At 39.9% G+C, this 21040-nt stretch overlaps 2 protein-coding genes across 3 annotated transcripts in view; one reads left to right on the top strand and one right to left on the bottom strand.

Moving 5' to 3' along the window:
* SLK (STE20 like kinase) overlaps nt 1-17718 on the top strand; it is a 52958-nt gene extending 35240 nt beyond the window's left edge. For both annotated transcript variants that reach the window (XM_075504609.1, XM_075504608.1), the window contains exons 10-18: nt 630-760; nt 1037-1160; nt 1435-1614; nt 7061-7190; nt 7437-7561; nt 8550-8738; nt 9932-10057; nt 11636-11749; nt 12356-17718. In XM_075504609.1, coding sequence (XP_075360724.1) covers nt 630-760; nt 1037-1160; nt 1435-1614; nt 7061-7190; nt 7437-7561; nt 8550-8738; nt 9932-10057; nt 11636-11749; nt 12356-12502 — 1266 coding nt within the window. In that variant the 3' untranslated portion in view covers nt 12503-17718. The remainder of the gene's footprint in view (nt 1-629; nt 761-1036; nt 1161-1434; nt 1615-7060; nt 7191-7436; nt 7562-8549; nt 8739-9931; nt 10058-11635; nt 11750-12355) is intronic.
* A 1371-nt stretch (nt 17719-19089) lies between these two features.
* The window catches only part of COL17A1 (collagen type XVII alpha 1 chain), a 37398-nt gene continuing 35447 nt past the window's right edge, over nt 19090-21040 (bottom strand). Inside the window, exons 54-56 of the mRNA XM_075504062.1 lie at nt 20644-20706; nt 20339-20410; nt 19090-20154 (exon numbers count right to left, since the gene is read on the bottom strand). Coding sequence (XP_075360177.1) covers nt 20105-20154; nt 20339-20410; nt 20644-20706 — 185 coding nt within the window. The 3' untranslated portion in view covers nt 19090-20104. The remainder of the gene's footprint in view (nt 20155-20338; nt 20411-20643; nt 20707-21040) is intronic.

Below are 21040 nucleotides of genomic sequence, written 5' to 3'. Positions count from 1 at the left end.
CTTCAAGGTGTTTGCAGTAGTCCTAACACAATGGAAACGCAGTTTCAGGTGGGGTCTCTTCTCTTGTAATGAAACAATAGCAGCTCTGAGAAGTGAGAATTCTGCAATTCTGTCGGCAAGATCATCACGATTTTTGACTAAAAATGATAATTATTCATTTGACTATGAATAAAAAAAATAAACTCACTCGTTTAATTTATTTCCAAAGCAGAAGTAAGTAGGTAAGTAAATTGCTATTCTGTTTCAGTACTGTTTTTCAGAATTAAATAGCTTCTTTGGTGACTGGGAAGATTGTGGTCAAAAGCAAACAGTAAATGCAACTGTCTTCAGCTCTTGAAAATAAAACTGCATCAGTTGTGGTCAGGGTTTATCTAGATTTTTTTTTTTCTTCTGGCAGTTTTCATGATCAATAATTACAGTTTTCCTTTGCTGACTAGAGAAAGTTTCAGTACATCAGAATTTTTCAAATTCTCACTTGATTAGCGAGGTACCTGATAACCAAGAAGAACTCCTGATTACTATACCATAGGCCTTCACAGAAATATTTGAAGTAATTTAATATTAAGAAAAAAGGGAAAAAAGGATATAACTTGAATAAGTACAGAATAACTTACCAATGCTTTATTCAGGAAACTAGAAGACAGAAGAAAACTTTAAAGAAAACTCGGAAGTTTGTTGTTGATGGAGTAGAAGTGAGTGTAACCACATCAAAAATAGTTACTGAAAATGACTCAAAAAGTGAAGAAATGAGATTTCTACGGTAAGTGTTTTTAAAAGTAAAATTTACAAGAGGTTAGCAGCTGATTTTTTTTTCTCTTTGAATAAAAGAAGGGGGCTAGTGGTCTTATTTCTGCAATATTTGGGGATTAATTTCAATTATTTTGTTAGTAGAAAGGAATGTAAAGTGTTTCTTAATAAGACAATCAATTCAAAACTAGTTTTACTGGGCCTAAGATGTAGATGCCTTTTTAATCTTTTGGAATTTTCCACTTCTTTTGTTTTCCCGTCAATATTAAGTGTTCTTTTTCATTGTTAGACGTCAAGAGCTAAGAGAGCTAAGACTTCTTCAGAAAGAGGAGCAGAGAGCCCAACAGCAACTCAGTAATAAGCTTTTGCAACAGCGAGAGCAGATGTACAGACGTTTTGAACAGGAAATGACAGTGAGTTTCTGGATTTTGGTGGTCTTAAAATATGACATCTTGATGGAGTAGGCAGAATACTACTAGCAGCAATCAGGTGTTTCCTTTTATGATGGCTATAGCTTAGTTTTCATTCTCGTTAATAAATGGCAATATTTTCCATTGTGGGGTGCCCAGCTTGTATGCTAGAACTTGCCTGCCAGAACAAGTTCATCATGGGCATCCTCTGCTGTGGTACAGCACTTCGCTGAACAGAATTTAGTTTCTAAAAAAAGATGCCAAATTATTTTTACAGAGTAAAAAGCGACAGTATGATCAAGAAATAGAAAATCTAGAAAAACAGCAGAAACAGACAATAGAACGCTTGGAACAGGAGCACACAAATCGTTTACGAGATGAAGCAAAACGCATCAAAGCAGAACAGGAGAAGGAATTGTCCAAATTCCAGAACGTGCTGAAGAACAAAAAAAAGGAGGTAAGAGACAATGATGGTAATGTAGAAAATAAGGAGTATGGGCATAGCAAACAGTTGAGATCAGGTCTCCCAGAAGCCTTGTCAACCTTATGTGCTATACTGAGTTGTGGAAGGGTTACTAGCAGTCAGTATTACTTCTTTTGTTTTACTGCCTAAAGTGAAATACAAACAGCTAACAGGAAGATTTAGGTATTGACTTAATCTAGAAAATGTCACCGAGTTAGAAGATTTTATGTTTCACAGAATGTTTAATAAAATATTTTCTCTCAAATATTAAATCAAGAAAAAGTATTTTCTTAAAGACTGTGAGCAATATTTAAGATTTCTACTTCAAACAAATCTAGCTATAGCTACTTAGTAAATACTGATCAAATTAAAATTTCGAATAAAAGAATATGGTCTTGATTACTACTGAGAACCACTTAAATTCCAGAGATTTTTTTTTTTGTTAGAGTAATTTGATAGATTTTTATTGAATGTGTGCTGCTGTTGTTTAGAATTTCTTTATATGAAGTGACAGCAGTTATATGGATTTAGTTTTTTAACGCAAAAAGGAAAGCCAGGAGAGAAAAGTCTGGATAACCTAAAATCTTTTACTGGTAGTTTCATACGTGTCATACAGTTAAGGCAAAATGAATGACATCTGGCACTGACACCTTATGCTATTAATTTGCTTGCATTAGAGTAAGAGAAGGTGATGTGTTCCCATATGGATTTTGCATCTTAAAAGCTGTTTTATTTCATTTTCAGATCAATTGTGTAGTGCTCGTTTGTATATAAATGGCTCTAGTGTTTGCTCTAATAGTTACTAGACTCACAGAGATTTCTTTAGAAATCTGTACTGTCCATGCTTTTGCATAGAATGATCCTGTAGTACAAAAGTGCATAAAAAAATATAAGTCATATTCAGTTTGTACCATATGCATATGTAAATAACAATTTTTCTTCTTTTGCACTACCTCTTGCATTTTTGAGTCTCTCTTTTTACTGGTGATTGGGTCCTACATGGGAAAGCGGGAAGAATTTTATGTATTGTTCTGAGCTAAAAGCAGTTCTTTAATGGAATCAGGAATAGCATGTGGTGATTTGGACTCTGTTTTCTGATGATGCTTCCACTATTAAACAAACAGGCGTTTGTTTTTGGGTGTATAGTTTTGTATTTAAAGCTTAAGAAGGTGATTGACAGTTTGAAGGAAAATGCAGCTGGTGCTCTAAAACTACCCATGCTATATTGGATTGTGCAATGTTACATTTTTATAATTCTTAAAAATAAATAAAACACATCAGCAAATTAACAGATTAACAGTCAGTGATTTAGCTAAGTTATATTTAGAATCTTTCTACTAATCTAGTCTAATTCACCTTGGACTGAAACACGTTCCATTCCAGCATATGTGTCATGAAAAGTTTCTTGATAACATACTTAGTTATTGGTGGGTTTTGCTTTTAAATTCTTCAGAACCAAACACTTACAACCAATTAATATTTCATTTGCTTGTATGATTATTTTAAAGACATAACCTGTGTAGATGTCATTTATGGTTGGAGACACTAATAATGGCATCTTATAAATTCACGTTTGAGACAGTGTCAGAAATAGCTGGTTTTCAGTGGAAGTTATTTTAAACTTCCAACAATTTTTCACAGCTTTACCATGAGGTAAACATACTCTGTAGTCCTTTTGCCGTAGTGTTTCAACAAAATACCACTTTTGCAGGTGGTGGTTTTCTTAACTATTGACTTTCCTAGCTGCTGTGTGAAAACGCAAGCAAGAGACTGCCATTTCTGAGAGCACTGGGCAGCATTTGCATGCAAAAAGAGGCTGGCATATACCTCCTTTCTGCGCTGTGCTGGCATACATAAAGCACGTATTGTTCCTTCTCTTTTCATTAAGCTCTTTTCACTAAACTAACATCCCTGCCACTGAAGTAATGCACGCTTCCCAGTACCTCTAGTGCTTGACCTGCATGTCCTATGTTCACAGTAATGCTTGCTGTGGAGAAAAAGTGTTCCTTTTGCCACCTTCTGCATGCTTATATACACTGTAGGTTTTATGTGAAGTGGAGAAAGCACCAAAAGAGCTGAGAAAAGAGCTCCTGAAACGCAAGAAAGAGGAGCTTGCACAAAGCCAGCATGCTCAGGTAACAATGGCAGCTTCAAGCTACTAAAATACAACAGGCAGCAGTATTCACACAGCCTGATTATTTCACTTGTTGTTGTTGTTGAGTGAATATGGAACTTAACTCAAACTAACCCTACATACTGCTCTCTTTCTTCAAGTACTCCCATATCACATCCCATAGAGTAAGTATACTGTGTAGAAATGTAGGAGCAGTGATGTCCAGGTTTGTACTGTTAAGCATAATATTTGGTATGCCGTACCAGAAAAGGATGGTATTTTTCTACAAGAAGCTTATTTACAGTGCTTTTATGAGTGGTAAGTACCCCATAGGTTGATCAAATTATAAAGGTTACAGTCAGAAGTAAGTTTTGAGCAATATAAACGCAGGGGAGGAAAATGTATGTAATATGTAAGCATGAGGCATCTTGTTCATAGAAGCAGAACAGATTAGGTAAAATGAAGTTACTTAAATGTCAAGGTGTAGGTGTATGGAAACTTTACGAAACATCATCTATAATTTCACACCTTCAGACTTGCTGCTTTTATGTGACCCAGCTAGAAAGGGGGCTAGTATTTTATAAAAATACTGGCTTTGTGATGGCCACAGCTTGTACAGAGTGAGTGCGCACCACAACAGAGCAGGTTTGGATTGAGTAACTTAAAGATTAAATGTTTATGTGAATGACCTAGTAGAAAATAATAGCAACTTTATTCGATTACGTGTTTAATTCAAGAGGGGATTTCCCAGGATAGAATGTGATTGACTTGCAGCGCTCTCCCCATACCAAGGATATGTGTCTCTGAACTTTTTAAGGAAGCAATTAAAAACCTAAATTTTCATAGTGTTTGCAGTGACTTTGTTTCCTTTGCTGGTTTCAATTTGTTAAAGTAAGAGAGGTGAGAGAGACCATTTTAAAGGTGAAATATCCTTACTTGGAATGATAAGTACTAGACAAGGTGCAGATGTTTAGTTTTAGAATATCTAGAACTTCTGTCAGTGTGACTACTTTTGTGTGATGAGCCTTGACATTTTAAATGTATATTACTAACATACAGCAGATCTCATTTCTTCTTTTTTTTAAGAACAGAAATATATTTCATTATATTCTGACATAGGAAGTACATTGTGTCCCACAGGGCGTTGCTCAGGTTATGATTCAGTCTTTTCAGTTGTCTTCATGTACACTTTTCAACGCACAAATGCAGGATGTAAGTTTTAAAATGCAAAGCAACAAAAGTTTTATTTCCTTAATTTTTCAGATGTGTTTTCTCTTCTCCTTCTGCTCATATGTGCTGATCAATGTCACTGCTGTCTCCAAACTAGTTAGCACAAACTTATGTAGTAATGCACTATTCATAGTAAAAAGATCAAAATTACAGTAGTTACTAACTCTGGGCAAAGACACTGAAGTTTCACACAAATGCAATATAATACTGTTCTCTGGTGTTTATTATTTGTTCAGCACATGTGAGAAACAATGTGTGACTTCTGTGCTGTGTATGCAGTGAAACTGTGTATTTTAAAGATGTCTGAGTTTAAAGATACTTATTGGGCAAAACCAAGTGGTAATCTTAAAAAGGTGGACTGCCTTGGACTGTCTGCCTTTTAACCTTCCAACATGTTCTTTAGTAAAGTCGGTGACCTTTATTATATGTGATATTTTAGTAGATGTGGGAAGTGGAAAGGCCAGAGTGTTTTCTGAGATTGCATGGTTTATCTTATAGTGCTAGCAATTATAAAACTTAAGATTTACTGTGTAGAGAGAGAAGCAATGATATTTAAATGACTGAGTAAAGCTCAGGCATCATTGCTTTTTGACCATGATTACACTAGAACAGCTTTCCCCCCACTCCCTCCAAATAAAAGAATTCCTGGCAAATTAAACGCCGTGTTAATTATGTGTCTGCACCCTCAGAATAATAAACTTGTAGTTTTCTTATCCTTTTCATCTAGAAAGGGAAACGGAACAGTGGTTTTCATCAGTCCATATATTTGATTAGGTATGTCTGACTTAATTTACAGACGTGGCCTTCCAGTTCTTTTTGTACCCTCAGGTTTGTCACTGTCGGAACTTTGCACCAACTTACTCCACCTCTGGTTTTCTGTTACGTGTCTAAGTGTAACTCTGCTGTCCACTGGGAGAGATGAAAGCCTCATCTATTAATAACTTTCTGTGAAGATGGAAACCAGGATTATCCTGGTCATAATAAAAAGTAATTTTAATGAACATTCAAGTCCATATGTTGCTGGCAACTCCTTTAGCAAGTAGCATAGGTTCAGTAAAAAGAAAAAATACATAGCTCAGGAGACCCTTCCACTGATCATCTGTAGCCCAGTACTGTTTTCCTGCTTCATCCCATCTCCCTTCCAACAGACCATCTTTAACGTTGCTTTGTTATGTGTAACACCAAATGCTTCAGCTGCCCACCTTGGCTCTGATAGGACACTGCCATCATCCTTTCTTTTGACCTTTATATCATGGTAGAAATATATGCTTTTATTTCTTATTCTTAAAAGAGTGTGTGTGTGCATGCTTGCATGCTTGTAGATGCTCCCCCCCCCCCCATAGTTGCAAAGAAGAAAGGCAACAGTATGGTGTTGGGGCATGGGAGGGGGATTCTTACTACTGCCTGCTTTTCATGACGTGATGCAACAGAGTGATATACCCTGGATAATGGGAAGATGCAGGTGATACGGGGACTGCATCAGGCAGATGGCAAATCGCTTTGCAAGGAGCCAGCTCAGCTCTGGTGTGACAAGCTTACAAGTCCTGCAGAATGCAGTTCCTGCAAAAGCCTTCATAGCAGTATTGCAGAACTCCCATCCTCAGTATCTTTGCGTTCATGACAAGATAAACCACTCGAGATTGAGAGACAAATCTGAAACCCAACTGTGTAAATAAATAGGCTTTAACTAATCATCCAAAGCAAAATAACCATACATACTTTTATTTTCTTACATCCATGAATAATTAACCCTCGATATGATGAGATCAACTTTATATTGAGTACTTGTCTTTGCTAGCTTTGAACCTGCAGCTTGTTTTGAGGAGAGACAAGAGATGGAATGAAATGCAGATTGCTGGCTAGTTGCCTTTGGTCTTATTTCTGAAGGTATTATTTAAACATTAAATATACTGTTACCTACCCTCTACATAGAAAATACAAGCGATGCATAATTTTATAGCCGAGGTGTGTTAGCTCAAATTTTCATAGATGTATTTGTTTTCATATATAGCTAATGCTGAGAGAATTGGGAGTTTCATTAAAATGTAATGTGGTTAGAAGAACACAATTTAATTTACTTCTATTGGTTTTTACCAGGAGCAGGAATTTGTGCAGAAGCAGCAACAAGAACTGGATGCATCTCTGAAGAAAATTATTCAGCAGCAGAAGACAGAACTAGCCACTATTGAACGAGATTGCCTCAACAACAAACAGCAGCTCATGAGAGGTATCCAGCATCAGACTCTCTCTTGAAAAACAGACATTTGTGTTGTATTTTAACAAAACAATAATCTGTCACAAATTTATGAAATCAAAGATCTTCATGACTAATCTAGAACTGTAATAAAAACATTTGCTAAGTAATAGCATTGTTCTTAAAATGCACTTGTAGGCCACTTCTAAACATATACTCGCAGGTAGATTAGAAAGTATTGTATTGTACTTTCTGAACCAGCCTTCCTCTTTTTTCCAGCTCGTGAAGCTGCAATCTGGGAGCTGGAAGAGCGACATCTACAAGAGAAACACCAGCTCCTTAAACAGCAACTCAAAGATCAGTACTTCATGCAGAGACACCAGCTGCTTAAGAGGCATGAAAAAGTTAGTGTTGACTTTGACACTTTCTTTTGTGTATTATCATATCAATTTTTTTTATCAAGTAGTCTTATGATCGCTACTGGTAGCTGTTTACTTGCACAGGCAAGACCCACACAGGTATTTTGAAGCTGTATATGTTCTGTTGAAATAAAAAAATCTCAGTTGTGTTACTTTAATAACTCAGTAGTATGTTGAAGTATAAGTGGTCATATTTTTCCCTTTTGATTCTTAAAAAAACCCAAACAACCACAACATCAATCTTTTTCTATTAAAAATACCAAATTCTACTTATACACCAAAGCCAGTTTTGGCTTGTGTTTAAATAAATCTACTCATTAGTAAATCATCCTGGAATTAAATGAGCAGAATGAACTGGATTAGCTTTTGGGCACGTAGCTGACAAGTGCCTCTTTATAGCTAAATCCTATAAAAGCCTGGGAGACAACATTTATTTTCCACAAGGCATTTTATTTTTATAGGATACACTAAACAGAATAGTTCAATTTTTGAAAATGTAAACCCAATAGAGAGATATTATAGGATGTCCTTGGAGATTGGCGCACGAGCAGCCTCCACTGAGGGCTTGTTTCTGTATGGTTTGGTTTATCCCCATAGTGGCTGTTGTTTTCACCAGCTTTTGCAACAAACTGACCCTTCACAACTGCAGTAGTGGAAGTTCAGTTCCACAAAAGTTTCTCCCTTTGAATAACATAGACTTTTTAAAATGCAATTCAGGAGTTGAACAACCACTGGTAAAATATATGTGTATTCATATTCATTAGAGCGTTAGAGAATTTCATCTGGGTTGGGCATGATCCAGAGTTCTCTGGAATAAGTGGAAGACCCCCTCCTCCCCAGTGATATCCCTAGGGCTGGGACTGGTTTCTGTTGAAAGAAGCTGACTCAAACAGCATGCTTATCGATGAAATGGGATGCAAATATTCTAACACAATAGTTACTCCGTAACATTTCCATGTGGTTAACATTTTAGGAAACAGAACAAATGCAGAGATATAATCAACGCCTTATCGAGGAGTTAAAGAACAAGCAAACTCAGGAAAGAGCGAGACTGCCTAAAATCCAGCGAAGCGAAGCAAAGACTCGAATGGCTATGTTTAAGAAAAGTTTAAGAATTAATTCATTAGCCTCTCCAGACCAAGATCGTGAAAAAATTAAGCAGGTAATTAATAAAAACAGTTTTAATAGTGTAAATGCTTCATGTGATGTAAATGTGAGGGTGGGATACAGTGCATTCTCAGCAAGTTCACAGATGGTACAAAACCGGGTTGATGCACTGGAGATGAGGTCAGAGGAAGTCATCCTTCCCCTCTGCACTGGTGAGACACATCTGGAGTGCTGGGTCCAGTCCTGGGCTCCCCAGTACAAGACAGACATGGATTTACTGGAGCGAGTCCCACGAAGGGCCTTGAAGATGACTGAGGGACTGGTGGGCCTTGTTATAGGAGGAGAGGCTGAATACCTGGGACACTTCAGCCTGGAGAAGAGAAGGCTCGGGAGGATTCTATCCATGTGTATAAGTACCCAACGGGAGGGAGTAAAGAAGGTGGAGCCAGACTCTTCTCAGTGGTGCCCAGTGACAGGATGAGAGGCAGTGGGCACAATACAAATACGGGAAATCCAACTTAAACGTAAGAAAACACTTTTTTAGTGTGAGGATGGTCAGACACTGGAGCAGGTTGCCCAGAGAGATTGTGGAGATACTCAGAACCCAACTGGACACAGTCCTGCCCAGCCTGCTCTGGTTGACCCTGCTTTGAGTAAGGGGGTTGATATTCGCAGGTCACTTCCAACCTCAACTGTTCTGTGATTCTGTGAAATATTTTTAAGAATATTTGATTTTTGTGAGCTTTTGAACTAAAACTTGTAGGTATTCACTCATTCTTCGAAAGAGAATGTTGTGAAGAGGTTTAGAGATTTGCTTTGTATTGATGCACGAAAGTCCCAAATTGTGGTTTCATATGGTGAGCACTGGAAGGATGAACAATCTGGAAAATACGATATCCCGTAGCAGTATAACACCAACCTGAACCGACACTTGTAGCAACACTACTGTGTCACGGCCTCAGAGGGAGATAATTTCAGGAGTCTGGAAGTGAAATGTGTTGTGTTTTAAGGAAAAATTAGAGTGCAGACAGCGAAATGGAATGATAGACAAAACTGTGAGGGCATTCCCTTTGTAAGAATTTTAAAAAAGAAAGAATAAAGAAAATACAGTTATTGTTTAAATCTTTTAAAACCGTTCTTTTCAGTTATGCTGTTATGTATTAATTCTGTTACATACAGTTTTTTGACTCATGTAAACTGTTGTATCTAGAGGCACAATATAAACCATCTTTTTATTTTTAATTTTAGTTTGCTGTTCAAGAAGAAAAGAGACAGAAGAACGAGAGACTGGCCCAGCATCAGAAACACGAAAACCAAATGCGGGACCTTCAGTTGCAGTGTGAAGCAAACATCAGAGAGCTGCATCAGTTACAGGTTAAAAATAGATGACATTAAATGAACATTCAGTGGGAAGACTCAGGTTAATAACAGACGCAGGCAAAGCAGAAACATCTTTTCCTTCATTTTTACTGATTGGTGTAGGGTTTTTTTTCAACTTTGCTTTCAAAGGCCTGCAGCATACTGCTTAACCAGATTCATATGCTTACATCAATTAATGAGAAGTAATTTTACATGCAAGAGCAGCATGAACCAGAAGCAGATGATGACTTCTAGAATATCTATCAAATTCCCAGTGCTATTTTCTGTAGGCAACATTTCCTTTTAACCTGATTTTGCTGAAATGTCATTAATCAGAACAGAGGCAGGCAGCACCAGGCATTACCCACAAGACGTTTGTAGCCACACATGGAATGAGATGGTTTTTACAGAGTGCAGGCTGCCATGTGTGCTTGAGCTTCTGGAAAGTACTTGGAAGGAATTCTCTTCTTGCGATAAGGAACTCTATTTTGTCCCTTTTGGTATGCGTTTTGTAAAAGTTGCTGCTGTATACCAGAGGCCAGATCTCCTTTTCCACTAAATCTGCTTTTCCCCGTTTCAGGGACACAGGGGAGTTTTAAAGCATTAAACGATCACCTGCTGATAACCTTTGGGCAGTGAAATCTTCCAAGGACCAATGAAGCTAGTTCTACTCTATTCGCTTTCTTACATCCTGCAAAAACAGTCCCTGACTATGCCACTAATACGCCTCAGTAAATCCCCAAGTACTGTGGGAGTCTTGTGAGAGTTTCAGCTCAAGTAAAATTGAGCAGATTAGCGCTACTCTGAGATTCACTGAGAAAAATTGGCCCCTAGCTGCACTCAGGTCTAGCCAAGCGCTTGTCATTTTTGTTCCTGTGTTTTTGTACTCTGCATCAGACCCAGTTGGGACTGGAACCCTAGAAACAAGAACATGGGGTTTAGAGACTGCCAGGGCCAACTGCTCTTAAAAATCAAAGATTTGATGTAGCCAAATACTTAATTTTTTTTTTTACCATGCTTCAAAAGTCCTCTGAAAGTTAGGCAGATGCATGTGTACCTTACTGAGAGGAATGTGAAGCTGATGTGTTGTTTGATTATTGTTTTCCTTTTTATAGGGCAATTCTGAGGCTGCTTCCGCAAGCACATTTCTCTCTAAGCCCCATTTGTTGGTCTCAGCTCCTTGGCACCAAGAGCTGAAATATTTCCAAAAAATGACCTCCTTTTTAGTGTAATTGATTTTAATAAATCATATAAACTGTCTTTAGAAAGCAAAGCAGAAATGCTGTATGACCTTGAAAAGCATTATTAGGCAGTGAAACACAGTTTTGAGTAACACTGTCAGCTGCTGCCTTAATGATACTCAACAGTATATTTGGATTTACAAGTATTTCTTATCTCAGTTGGTTCTGATAGGAAGATTAGCTTTTGATAATGCAGCCTCGTAACATGCTTTTATCTTGTAATTATTCACGTCACTATTTACACGGAATAAGCTAATTAAAAAGAATTAGGACAACATATGTCACTGTACAAATGTTGAGTTGCCTAATCTGAATTAGTTTTACATAAGGATTATCTTTATCTTGTTTTAAGAATGAAAAATGCCATCTACTGGTTGAGCATGAGACTCAGAAGCTAAAAGAGCTAGATGAAGAGCACAGCCAAGAACTGAAGGAATGGAGAGAGAAATTGAGACCAAGAAAAAAGGTAAATCAGAGCAGTTTATCAATCAGAAAATAATCAAGAGTTGGATCTAGCAAATACAGACAATACAAAAAGTATCGCAGAGGAGGAGAATCAAGCTACTGGACAAAACTGCTGTAGTTCACTGAATAATAAAAGATGTTTAAAAAACCTGCAAAAGCTGAGCGAAGGGCATGTGCAACAAAAAGGCTTGCGTGTTATCAGCCTCTTACGGTGTTTCCTTTTGCAGCACATGTGTGCATATTTGCATATAAAACTTCTTAGCTGGAGGTAATTCTGGTTTTCAGAATGTATTTCAGAAGCCAGTAGGTTACTACAAAAACTGAGTGCTAAATAACAGACAGAGGGTGGTGGAGGGTGTTTTTTGGTTTTATATTTTATTTTAAAATGGAAAGTACTATATTTTCACACAGTTCAGAGAGCGTCCTGCAGGCAGATGATGTTCTTAGCTTGCTATGTCTTGGTTGTCTTGCAATTTCATAATTGCTAGGTGATTTTTTTTGTGATGGTGTGTGAAGTTGCGATGTTATATCAGGCAATATGTCACCATTATAATAGGTTTCTTGTACTTTGCCTTGTAATCCCATGACAATCTGATTTTGGTTTTAGACGCTGGAAGAAGAATTTGCCAGAAAACTGCAGGAACAGGAAGTTTTCTTTAAAATGACTGGAGAATCCGAATGCCTTAACCCTTCAACACAAAGCCGGATTTCCAAATTCTATCCAGTCCCCAGCCTTCACTCCACTGGGTCGTAACTCTGGAAACTGCTGTAGGTTTTTTCATATTTGGAATTCTCCATCCTCATCGTCTAACCTGACTCACTCTGTGGTTTACATCAAAGGACCTAGTGCTTTTTGTTTTCAGTGGAGACAATCAGTGTCATGATCAGTTTCTTTACTTCTCGGATTGGAAGAAAACAAAAAGGTGTTGGTGTATAATGGTAATTTTATGTCCTTCAGATGTTTCAAGAATAAGTGGGGTTTTTATCTCAGTCAACAAGTTGTTATCTATGGTTTTGACTTTAAGCCTAAAATATTAATTACAGTCTTTCTGATCACAAAAAAATGGTTTATCATGTGAACATTTAAATGGTATAATATTAGTTCTGCTACTGTGTTTTTAAGCGTCTGATTTCTCCACGAGAGAATTCCACAACTGAAACTGCCGTGAGAGGTTTAAAATGTTATAATGTTGAGCTGTGTCTTCATAGCAAGGACTGAAACAAATTCCTCAGAGCATGCCAATAATCAGAAAAATAAACCCTATGTTTAAACACGATTGGTAAAAGCAAAAGCCTTTGCAACTTCTTTAAAAAAAAACCTCTGGCATAAATTCAGCTGAGCTGATCTCCATGGCATATTTTGTCCATTAGTTCCATAATGAAATGGGGTGCTAGTTTAATTAATACAGTGCCTGAAACACTTCGATAATGCTAATCCTGGCAACAGGATAGTGCTTTGTCATTTAAAAAAACAAAACTCCTTAGCATTGTTGTTACTGTACAAAACAGAAGATTTCTTGCTGCTACTGCCATTTTTGTTGTAAATCCTCACCCTAAAATATTTTGCACTAAAATATGTAAAGGTGAAAGAAATGCTAACTTTAAAATGCACAGTTTATTATTTTCCTTAGCTATTACAGGGGGTTAGTTCTACAAATGGAAAACCTGTAGAATGTATTTTTTAGAAAGCGGTGCACAAAGTGCACGTGGTTTCTCTAACTGTACCTGGAATGGGTAGAGCCATTTTTCTGTTCTTACCAAAGCCTGTTCATTTAAACTCCATCAGAAAAGTGGAGGTGGATGGTCATATTTATAAATAACCATGGCTAAAGTCTGATTTGATTAGAAGTGTTAGATTTGATTTTTTTTATTTTAGTCATTTTATTTTATAGAAAGATTTAAGTTAAATATATAGACAAACTACTTTACGAAGCTGGGTTTTTTGCTTTTGTGTTGCCACATACTAACATAGGCAGTTTTTATTTTTCAAGTTCATAGATGTACAATAAGTTATTTACCTGACTGATCTGCAGTGGAAAAAATCTGAAATGTTTCTCATATAGCCGGTAGGGAAATACAACTGTATTAGGTCACTTTTAGCGCACTCTCTTTGGTGGTTAGAGTTTGAGTCATATCAAGACAGTATTATAAGCTGTACTTTGGTATGCTCAAGCTCAATTTGTAAAATAGTATTTGCTTTCTGTCATTTGAGGCCTGACTTCCTAGTCTCTTTGGGTATTGACTGTAAACGTTTTGTTTTGCTAGCTTGCATTAAATGTGCGACTGGGGAACATTACATGATGTTCATTTCATGGGAACAGTATCGATGCATGTGAATGAACTCGTAAATTAACATAGGACCTTAATTGGATGTGGTTGAAATCTTGGATGCTGAAATTCTTGGACGTCGAACTGCTACCTTCTCAATGAAGACACTTAAAATTTACAGCACAGTAAAAAAAAAAAATCGGAAAATGCATGTTTTAATTTAAATTCTGTAAGTTTTTGATAGTATAATTACTTTAATAGCTAGCCTTAATTTCTGGCATTTTATTATATAAATGTGTATTGTGTACTGTTGTAAATTCACATACCATATCTCTAGAATGTTATCTGTTGCTAAATGCAAAGTTCTTTAAATTGTTTGTTTAGTAGGGTGAAAAATGTCTTTGAAGACCTTTTACTTTTTAAGCTCCACCATCATAAATTGACTGTTACAAAAATAACATTAAATAATCTTCATCTCTGTACTTAACAGAATTTGTTTGCAATTTCGTATGAAGTAGGCTCGGTGCTTTACTCGGGGAGTAGGCAGGGCAGGCAGATTTCCCCTTCTGGATTACCTCTACCTTCATCCACATTAAATCGTTGGAGGGAAACGTTAATCTTCTCCTTACATTTTTGGCAGTTTCAGTGATAACTTGCTAATATATACTGGCATGCTGTTTACCTCTGTCTAAATCTTTTAAGTCTTTTAGTTGAAGATCCTTTTCACACAAGCCCCTGCGATCTGATCTCATTGTAAAAGGTACAAATAAGTAACTGAGTTCTGTGATGGAGGGGAGGGATCGAATGTAGCAATTGAAGCCTTAGCGGGTGTTTGGTCAGCTCTCCAGGTATGGAGCACTGTTAAGCAGTTGCAGCCTTGTGAACTGTGCTGAGAATTGATACCAAGCTTGAAAATTTGTTTTTCTGGGGGATAACAGGAACTAGCATGGTACTTACACATATAGACTGATAAAATTGGTTTTAAGTATTGCAGACCATGAAAGAGGCGTACAACATTGCATCAATGTCAGAAAACTCAATTCAAATGCATTTAGTCTCACATAGGCCTGGAAGAGACCTCCTGAGATACAAAATCCAATCTCTCCACTATCAGGTCACATCCCTTTAAGAAGTTAGAAGCTCCATCTCCAGGGTAGTTAGGTGTATTTTCCTTAGCCAAAACAATGTGCTTTCTTACTGAGTGTTTGGCAGATCTCATTTTCCCCACATGCCCTTCAAAAGATGACCACAAATCAGTATTTGCTCACCTTTGTGTTTTACTACATCATAAATACTGTCCACAGGAAAATGAACAAAGGCAATAAAATGCATGAATTACAGTGCAATATATTGGGTGTCCTCTTGTATTTACAACCGATTCTCACAAAAAAACCTGCCTGCAGGCCTGTGGCCTCTGACAGGTTCAGTCCTCACAACGTGTTCTTCCTGAGCTCTGAAAGCAGGTTTCAGCACCTGCGAAGTCAGGTTTCTTGGGACAGGGCCTTGTAAGTACAGGAGCCGGTGGCTCCACTCGCATCCTAACGGTTACTAGAACTCAGCTAGTTGCAGCATCTTGCAGTCCTCTGCTCATGCAGGTAGCCCAGGGAGATCTTTGGCTAACCGAACCTCAGGTGGTCTGGCTGCCCCTGTTCTTATAATGAGATTCTGCATCTTGAATACATTCTGCATCTCGCCTGAACGGGGCTGTCTGGGGAAGGTTTACCAGCTGTGGAGGAAACGGGCTGTGTCTCAGCCCTCGGCCTCCTGAAGTCCCAGGGGAACTTCGCTGTTTCCTTGGTTGACGGGGAAATACTCCAGCCTGTTTTTTCCTCTCTGATTCCCATAAGACAAATTTGTTTCTTTTTCCAAGCACTCTGCTGAACACATGAGAAGCACGTAGGCATGAAAAGATACGATACTGAGGTTGGTATGATTGATTAGCTATATCCTGATTTATTAAATGTTTTTCTTTAGAAGGTGTGAAATGAATTGACACCTGAATTCAAATTCAGAGGTGGCAGTACCACACTGTCCTGACCAGTGGCATTCACTCAAACTGATTTTTCATATCACTTTTAAAATCCCGATACTCATTCTGAGCTGCATCCTTTTTTTCAGACAATGTTTTAAGCTAATATCCTTTTAAAATTACATTAATGGGTATTCAATATCTAATCAATCACATGGGTTTAAAAAATTATTCTGCTGTCCTAGAGGACTTTATTATAACTACATGCTACTGCATTTTTTTTCTTAACAAGTAGGAAACTTAGCACCTTAACGAAGACAGAGCCAAGCAAGGCAGTAATGTAATTTCTTTCATCACACCACAATGTCTTTTATGATGGCAATATCACATAGGAAGTTTAAGTTGATTCTCCATCTGAAACAGTATCTGTCTTGCAAGACATGGTACATGAAAGATTTATTTAAATTCAGCTGCTTAAATCCACTTTCAGGTAGCCTGATTTTCAGAGCTGCTGTGTAGCAGCTCCTAGGACCTCAGAAATGCTCACCTTTGCTGAAAACCAGGGAACAGACTTAAATGTGCAAATAAGCTCAGTGCTAGTTGCTCCCGCTGAATGACTGCTTTTTGGTTAATCTGCCGTGGTGAGTGGGGCAAGTTCTTGAGGACGGTGACTATACGGTCATTGGAGGAAAGGGCAGGGAGGAGTATTGAGGATGGTCACTATGTAGATAACTTTCTGCTTTTTATGTTAGCATTTACAATCCAGCCCTTCTACTTCAAAATCTACTTCTGGATCTCAGAAACTTCCTTCTGTTGATGTGTCCATGCACATTTCCCACTCCCTGACGTGTACTGTCAGCTTCACAGCAGATACAAAATGAGGTCAGAGAGAATTAACCTTCCTCATTCAGAGGCAAGCCAAGGCCAGGATGCCCTGTCATGTTTCTCAGTCTTACAAAAGATGAGAACAGATGAAGGGAAGGAGAAGATGAAAGAAACTTTATAGTGTTTCTCTATATTGCTTGCAGAGCTTTTAGTTGTTCTCCATCCCCTTTCTCTCGCCTCAATCCTCATACTTCATTTCTGAAGCTACTTCTGCACTTGTGGCATTAGGGCAGTCAGTGGTGCCAGAGAAAGATGACAACCTCTTAAGAACATGCTCAAAACCAACTCATGAATAAGGAAGGCTCATGTGCTTCACTGTACTGAAAGTAGAAGGGAGTCACTGAGCCCAAAGATGCTCTGATTTTCCAGAATCTCTTCCACAATTACCAGGCTAGGTGGTAAAACCTCTTTCTTACTGATTATCAGTCCTAAAATGGTGGAAAGAACAGAAACTAGAAAGGGACATTGAGTGACATCTGTAATGTTGAACTGTCATACCCCTGTTTTCCGCAAGAAAGCCAAGCGGGGTGGGCTTCTGTGATAAAGCATACAAATCTGAGGCACCTCCAACCTCGCGTTGTCCCAGCAGTTTGTTGAATGTTTTGTGTTAACTGCAAACCAAGTTATTTTTGCCTTACAGAAAGCAACCAAAAATCATGAGATGGATGAATAACTGGCTAAGGGTCTCTGAACGTACAGCTCATGGAAGTGAACTTGCAGTAGCAGCCATACAACAGGGTTGGGTTTTTTTTTTTGTCTTGTTTTTAAAAGTAATTTCATTTCATGGCTTTCTGTAGAATATTGTAATAATTCTGCTGTAAATACAATAAAATCACTGTTTGCTGAGATGCCCTCTGTTTTCTTCATGGAAAACTCGCATGAAATACAACTAATCTGTGAGTGAATGGGACAATTTAGAATTTTTAAAATAATTGAGTGTAAAAAGTACTTAACATTGTGCGTGTGGCTCCCTGACTGGAATAGCCCAAGGCGGGAGTGCAGATTTAGCACAACCTAAAAGGATGCTGTTTTCAGTGACTGCCCTGCCCTGTCAGTGGGATTGCAACTTGGGGTTGTAGGAGCTCCAGTTTCTGCCCCCCAGTCCGTGGGTCCCCCTTGTGACAGCCACTCTTCCCACTCAGGTACAGGCAAAGGAACGAGGCGCCGCTGTTTGGCAGCAGAGCCCCCGAGCGATGGTTCAAGTGCCACGGGCTGGATTACGAAGCAAATGAGTGGTTGTAGGGCTGCGGTGCCGCAGACTGCTCTCAGTTGCCTAACTCTACCCCGCAACACAACCTGCAAGCACATTACAGCGGTCCCGAGTAGTTCAGGGATGGCTTCAGACATGGAAACACAGCTGCTGCACTTAAACATGACAACAGATGCTTTTGTTGTTGTTTTTAAGCGAGAATTAAAAGGAAATGTCTCATCTTGGCAGAGCCAGGTGAGGGAGTATGAATCACGCAGAAGGATGCAGGCTTTATTGGCAAACACTGCAAGGTGCTGTGCTCTGAAAGCTGACCTGGTTCACGCAGGCCTTTGCTCTAAACTCTCCTAAGCAATAACGTGGGAGGAACACCAAAACTTGACATCGCTAACACTGGAAATAAAAACAGACAATGGGTATTTAAACCTGGGCTGAACACAAGCAATTCAAGCAAGGTTTTTTTTCTATAAAAATGAGCCACTGACCTGCTTTGGCCAATACCTGGAACTAAAGTAGCACTTCAGAGTGTGTGGGCATGTGTATGTGTGTGTGCGTGGCCCTAGGAACACCATAAAGCTGATGTGGTGTCACACGTGCAGTGACCAGGCACCGTGCGGGGGGCTGGCAGCTGTCCCGGCTGCACGCCTGCACTGGAATGCCAGCCTCTGCCAGGCGGTACCTTGCAGCTCAGCCATCATCCCGCCCCCCAACACTAAAATACTTAAACTCTGTGAGTACTGCCTCATTGCAAGGAAGAAGATGATGGCTGCGGCACCCTGGGACGATGTGCAGAGGCTCCTGCTAAAGTGTCTGTAAACTGCCAACACCCGAGAAGCTGCTCGGTGTCTGCGTGGGTCATGTACTAGTGACGAGAAACAAAGCAGCTGCCATCAGCCACCAAAACCACAAGGTGTGTCTGCCCCTGGTCACAGTGAAGCTGGTACTGACTGCCCAGTGTAACACTGATCAGGCGAGCTTGGGGTGAAAAACACACTTTAATTGGGCTGTTTACATTAAAAAATTATTCTTCCCCAATGCTTAAAAAACAGAAAAAAAATTACAAAAATATTTTTTAAAAGATCAACAAATTGTGTTCAAAAGTGCTTCAGTTTGGTCCCTGTGCATGTCACGTCTCGCTGTGCAGCTATAAACAGGCATCGCAAAGCACGTGCCGACCCAGGCTCCCTGCAGAGTACTTGCATGGGCTGTACCCCATTGCTGCCTGAGCCCCTCTGCTAACAGCTTGTCCAAGGAGCTGGGCTCGGGACTGGGGTTAATGGAGCACTAGAGGATCACAAAACAGCCGAAGGGGGAGGGCATCGCTTTCCAAAGCAAGCCATGGGCCAGGCCACTAATGGGTGCTGAGCCCAGGGGTCTGAAAGCTCTGCAGCAGCTGGACACGGGCAGGGCTGGGCTCAGTGTCTCATGTGGGCCGTGTCTGGGGTACCTCAGTGCAGTGTGCCCCTTCCCAGAGACCCCCGAGCCACAGCCCCACTCAGTACCACCCGCACCTGCTTCAACACGTCCTGCAGCTTTGGGCTGGCACAGCAGAGCTTGTGGAGAGGAAATCCCAGTGCGGTGAGCAAGTTTGTCCTAGGGTTTCTTACGGGGCCTTTGTCCTGTGGGCTGAATCTGATCTCTGACAAATCATGAATTTGGTCGGGGAGGGATTGGTTTCTTTTTTTTCTTTTTGCTGGCTAGCTGGCTAGTTGTTAAAAAACAGGTTTTTACATAGCTGGGAGTAATACAAGAAGCTTGGACTGGGTGAGACAGGAAGCCCTTGTCAGCCCAAAGACATATAAGCCTGGGAACTCAGGGGCGCTAAGCCAAACATCAGCAACAGGAGCAGATACCCATGTTAGGGCCATGCTGGACACGTAAAAGAGCCATTCAAATCTCAGCAGCGACACTGAACTATCAAGTCTAACTGGTTAGCTGATCGGCAAGGACGTTTTAGCATTAAGGCAGTGAAGATTCTATGGGCTGCTGGGAATGCTGCCCAGTGCAGAACTGAGCTGGCTCTTTCCTTAAACCCCCACACTTCTTCTTTTTCTTCTGCCAACATACACTTGTTCACCTGGGGACAAGAAAGTCAAAAGAAGGGTTATTTGAAAAGTTCATGTGGGGAAAAAAAGACAAAAGAACCAAAAAAAGCAAGAAAAATGGGGCCACGTGGTTCCCAGCGATGGGCTGGTGCCTGGGGAATCCTCCACTCCCTGACAGGCAAACCCCGCTCCCCTGGGGATGGCAGATGTTTATACCTTTCTCTCCTTTCTCTCCTTTTGGTCCCCTGTGCCCGTGGCGTCCTGGCGGGCCCATTGGTCCAGGGTCACCTGAAGGAATGAGAAGACCAAGTTTGCCCTTGAGCATGACTGGCTCACAGACAGGGAGAGGCCAGGGTAAGGAAGACCAAGTTAGGACGATGCTTGGGCTGAGATCCTGAAGGTGCCACCTCCACTGTGGGGAGGCTGTGACCTTGCGCAGCCCCGTGCCAACTATCTCTGGGGACACAGTGCTGCTTCCTGGGCGTTACAGGGCTTGAGAGGGAAAGGATGGCAAGTCTTACCTTTGGGTCCAGGATAACCCCTTTCCCCCTTTTCACCGGGTGGCCCCTGGATGGTACCATATGCTGGAGAGGGAAATGAAGGAGAGGATGAATGAGTGGGACAAACCACTTGCAAAGGGCTGTGTGTTGATGTAGAGAAGCAGTGAGTCACACTGGAAGGACATTTCTCTAGGTTAGATGGGATCAGACTGACTAAGAGCAGGTTTTTAAAAAATGGGTTTGGTCCCAGCAAAGTCCCAGGGGCAGGCTGTGATCTCATTTCACCAGCACTGCTCTGCCACCCTCTCTGGGTGTCACCAGGGCTGGAGCTGGCCCACGCTCAGGGAGGGGCATTTGAGAACAGAGTGAGCAGCTGTCTCATGTTGCTCTACCTGTGCCAGCCCAGCCATGTTAAAAT

This window comes from Mycteria americana, chromosome 6, assembly GCF_035582795.1.
Source record: "Mycteria americana isolate JAX WOST 10 ecotype Jacksonville Zoo and Gardens chromosome 6, USCA_MyAme_1.0, whole genome shotgun sequence".
Taxonomy (NCBI): domain Eukaryota; kingdom Metazoa; phylum Chordata; class Aves; order Ciconiiformes; family Ciconiidae; genus Mycteria; species Mycteria americana.
This window is presented reverse-complemented; position numbering and strand designations above follow the sequence as displayed.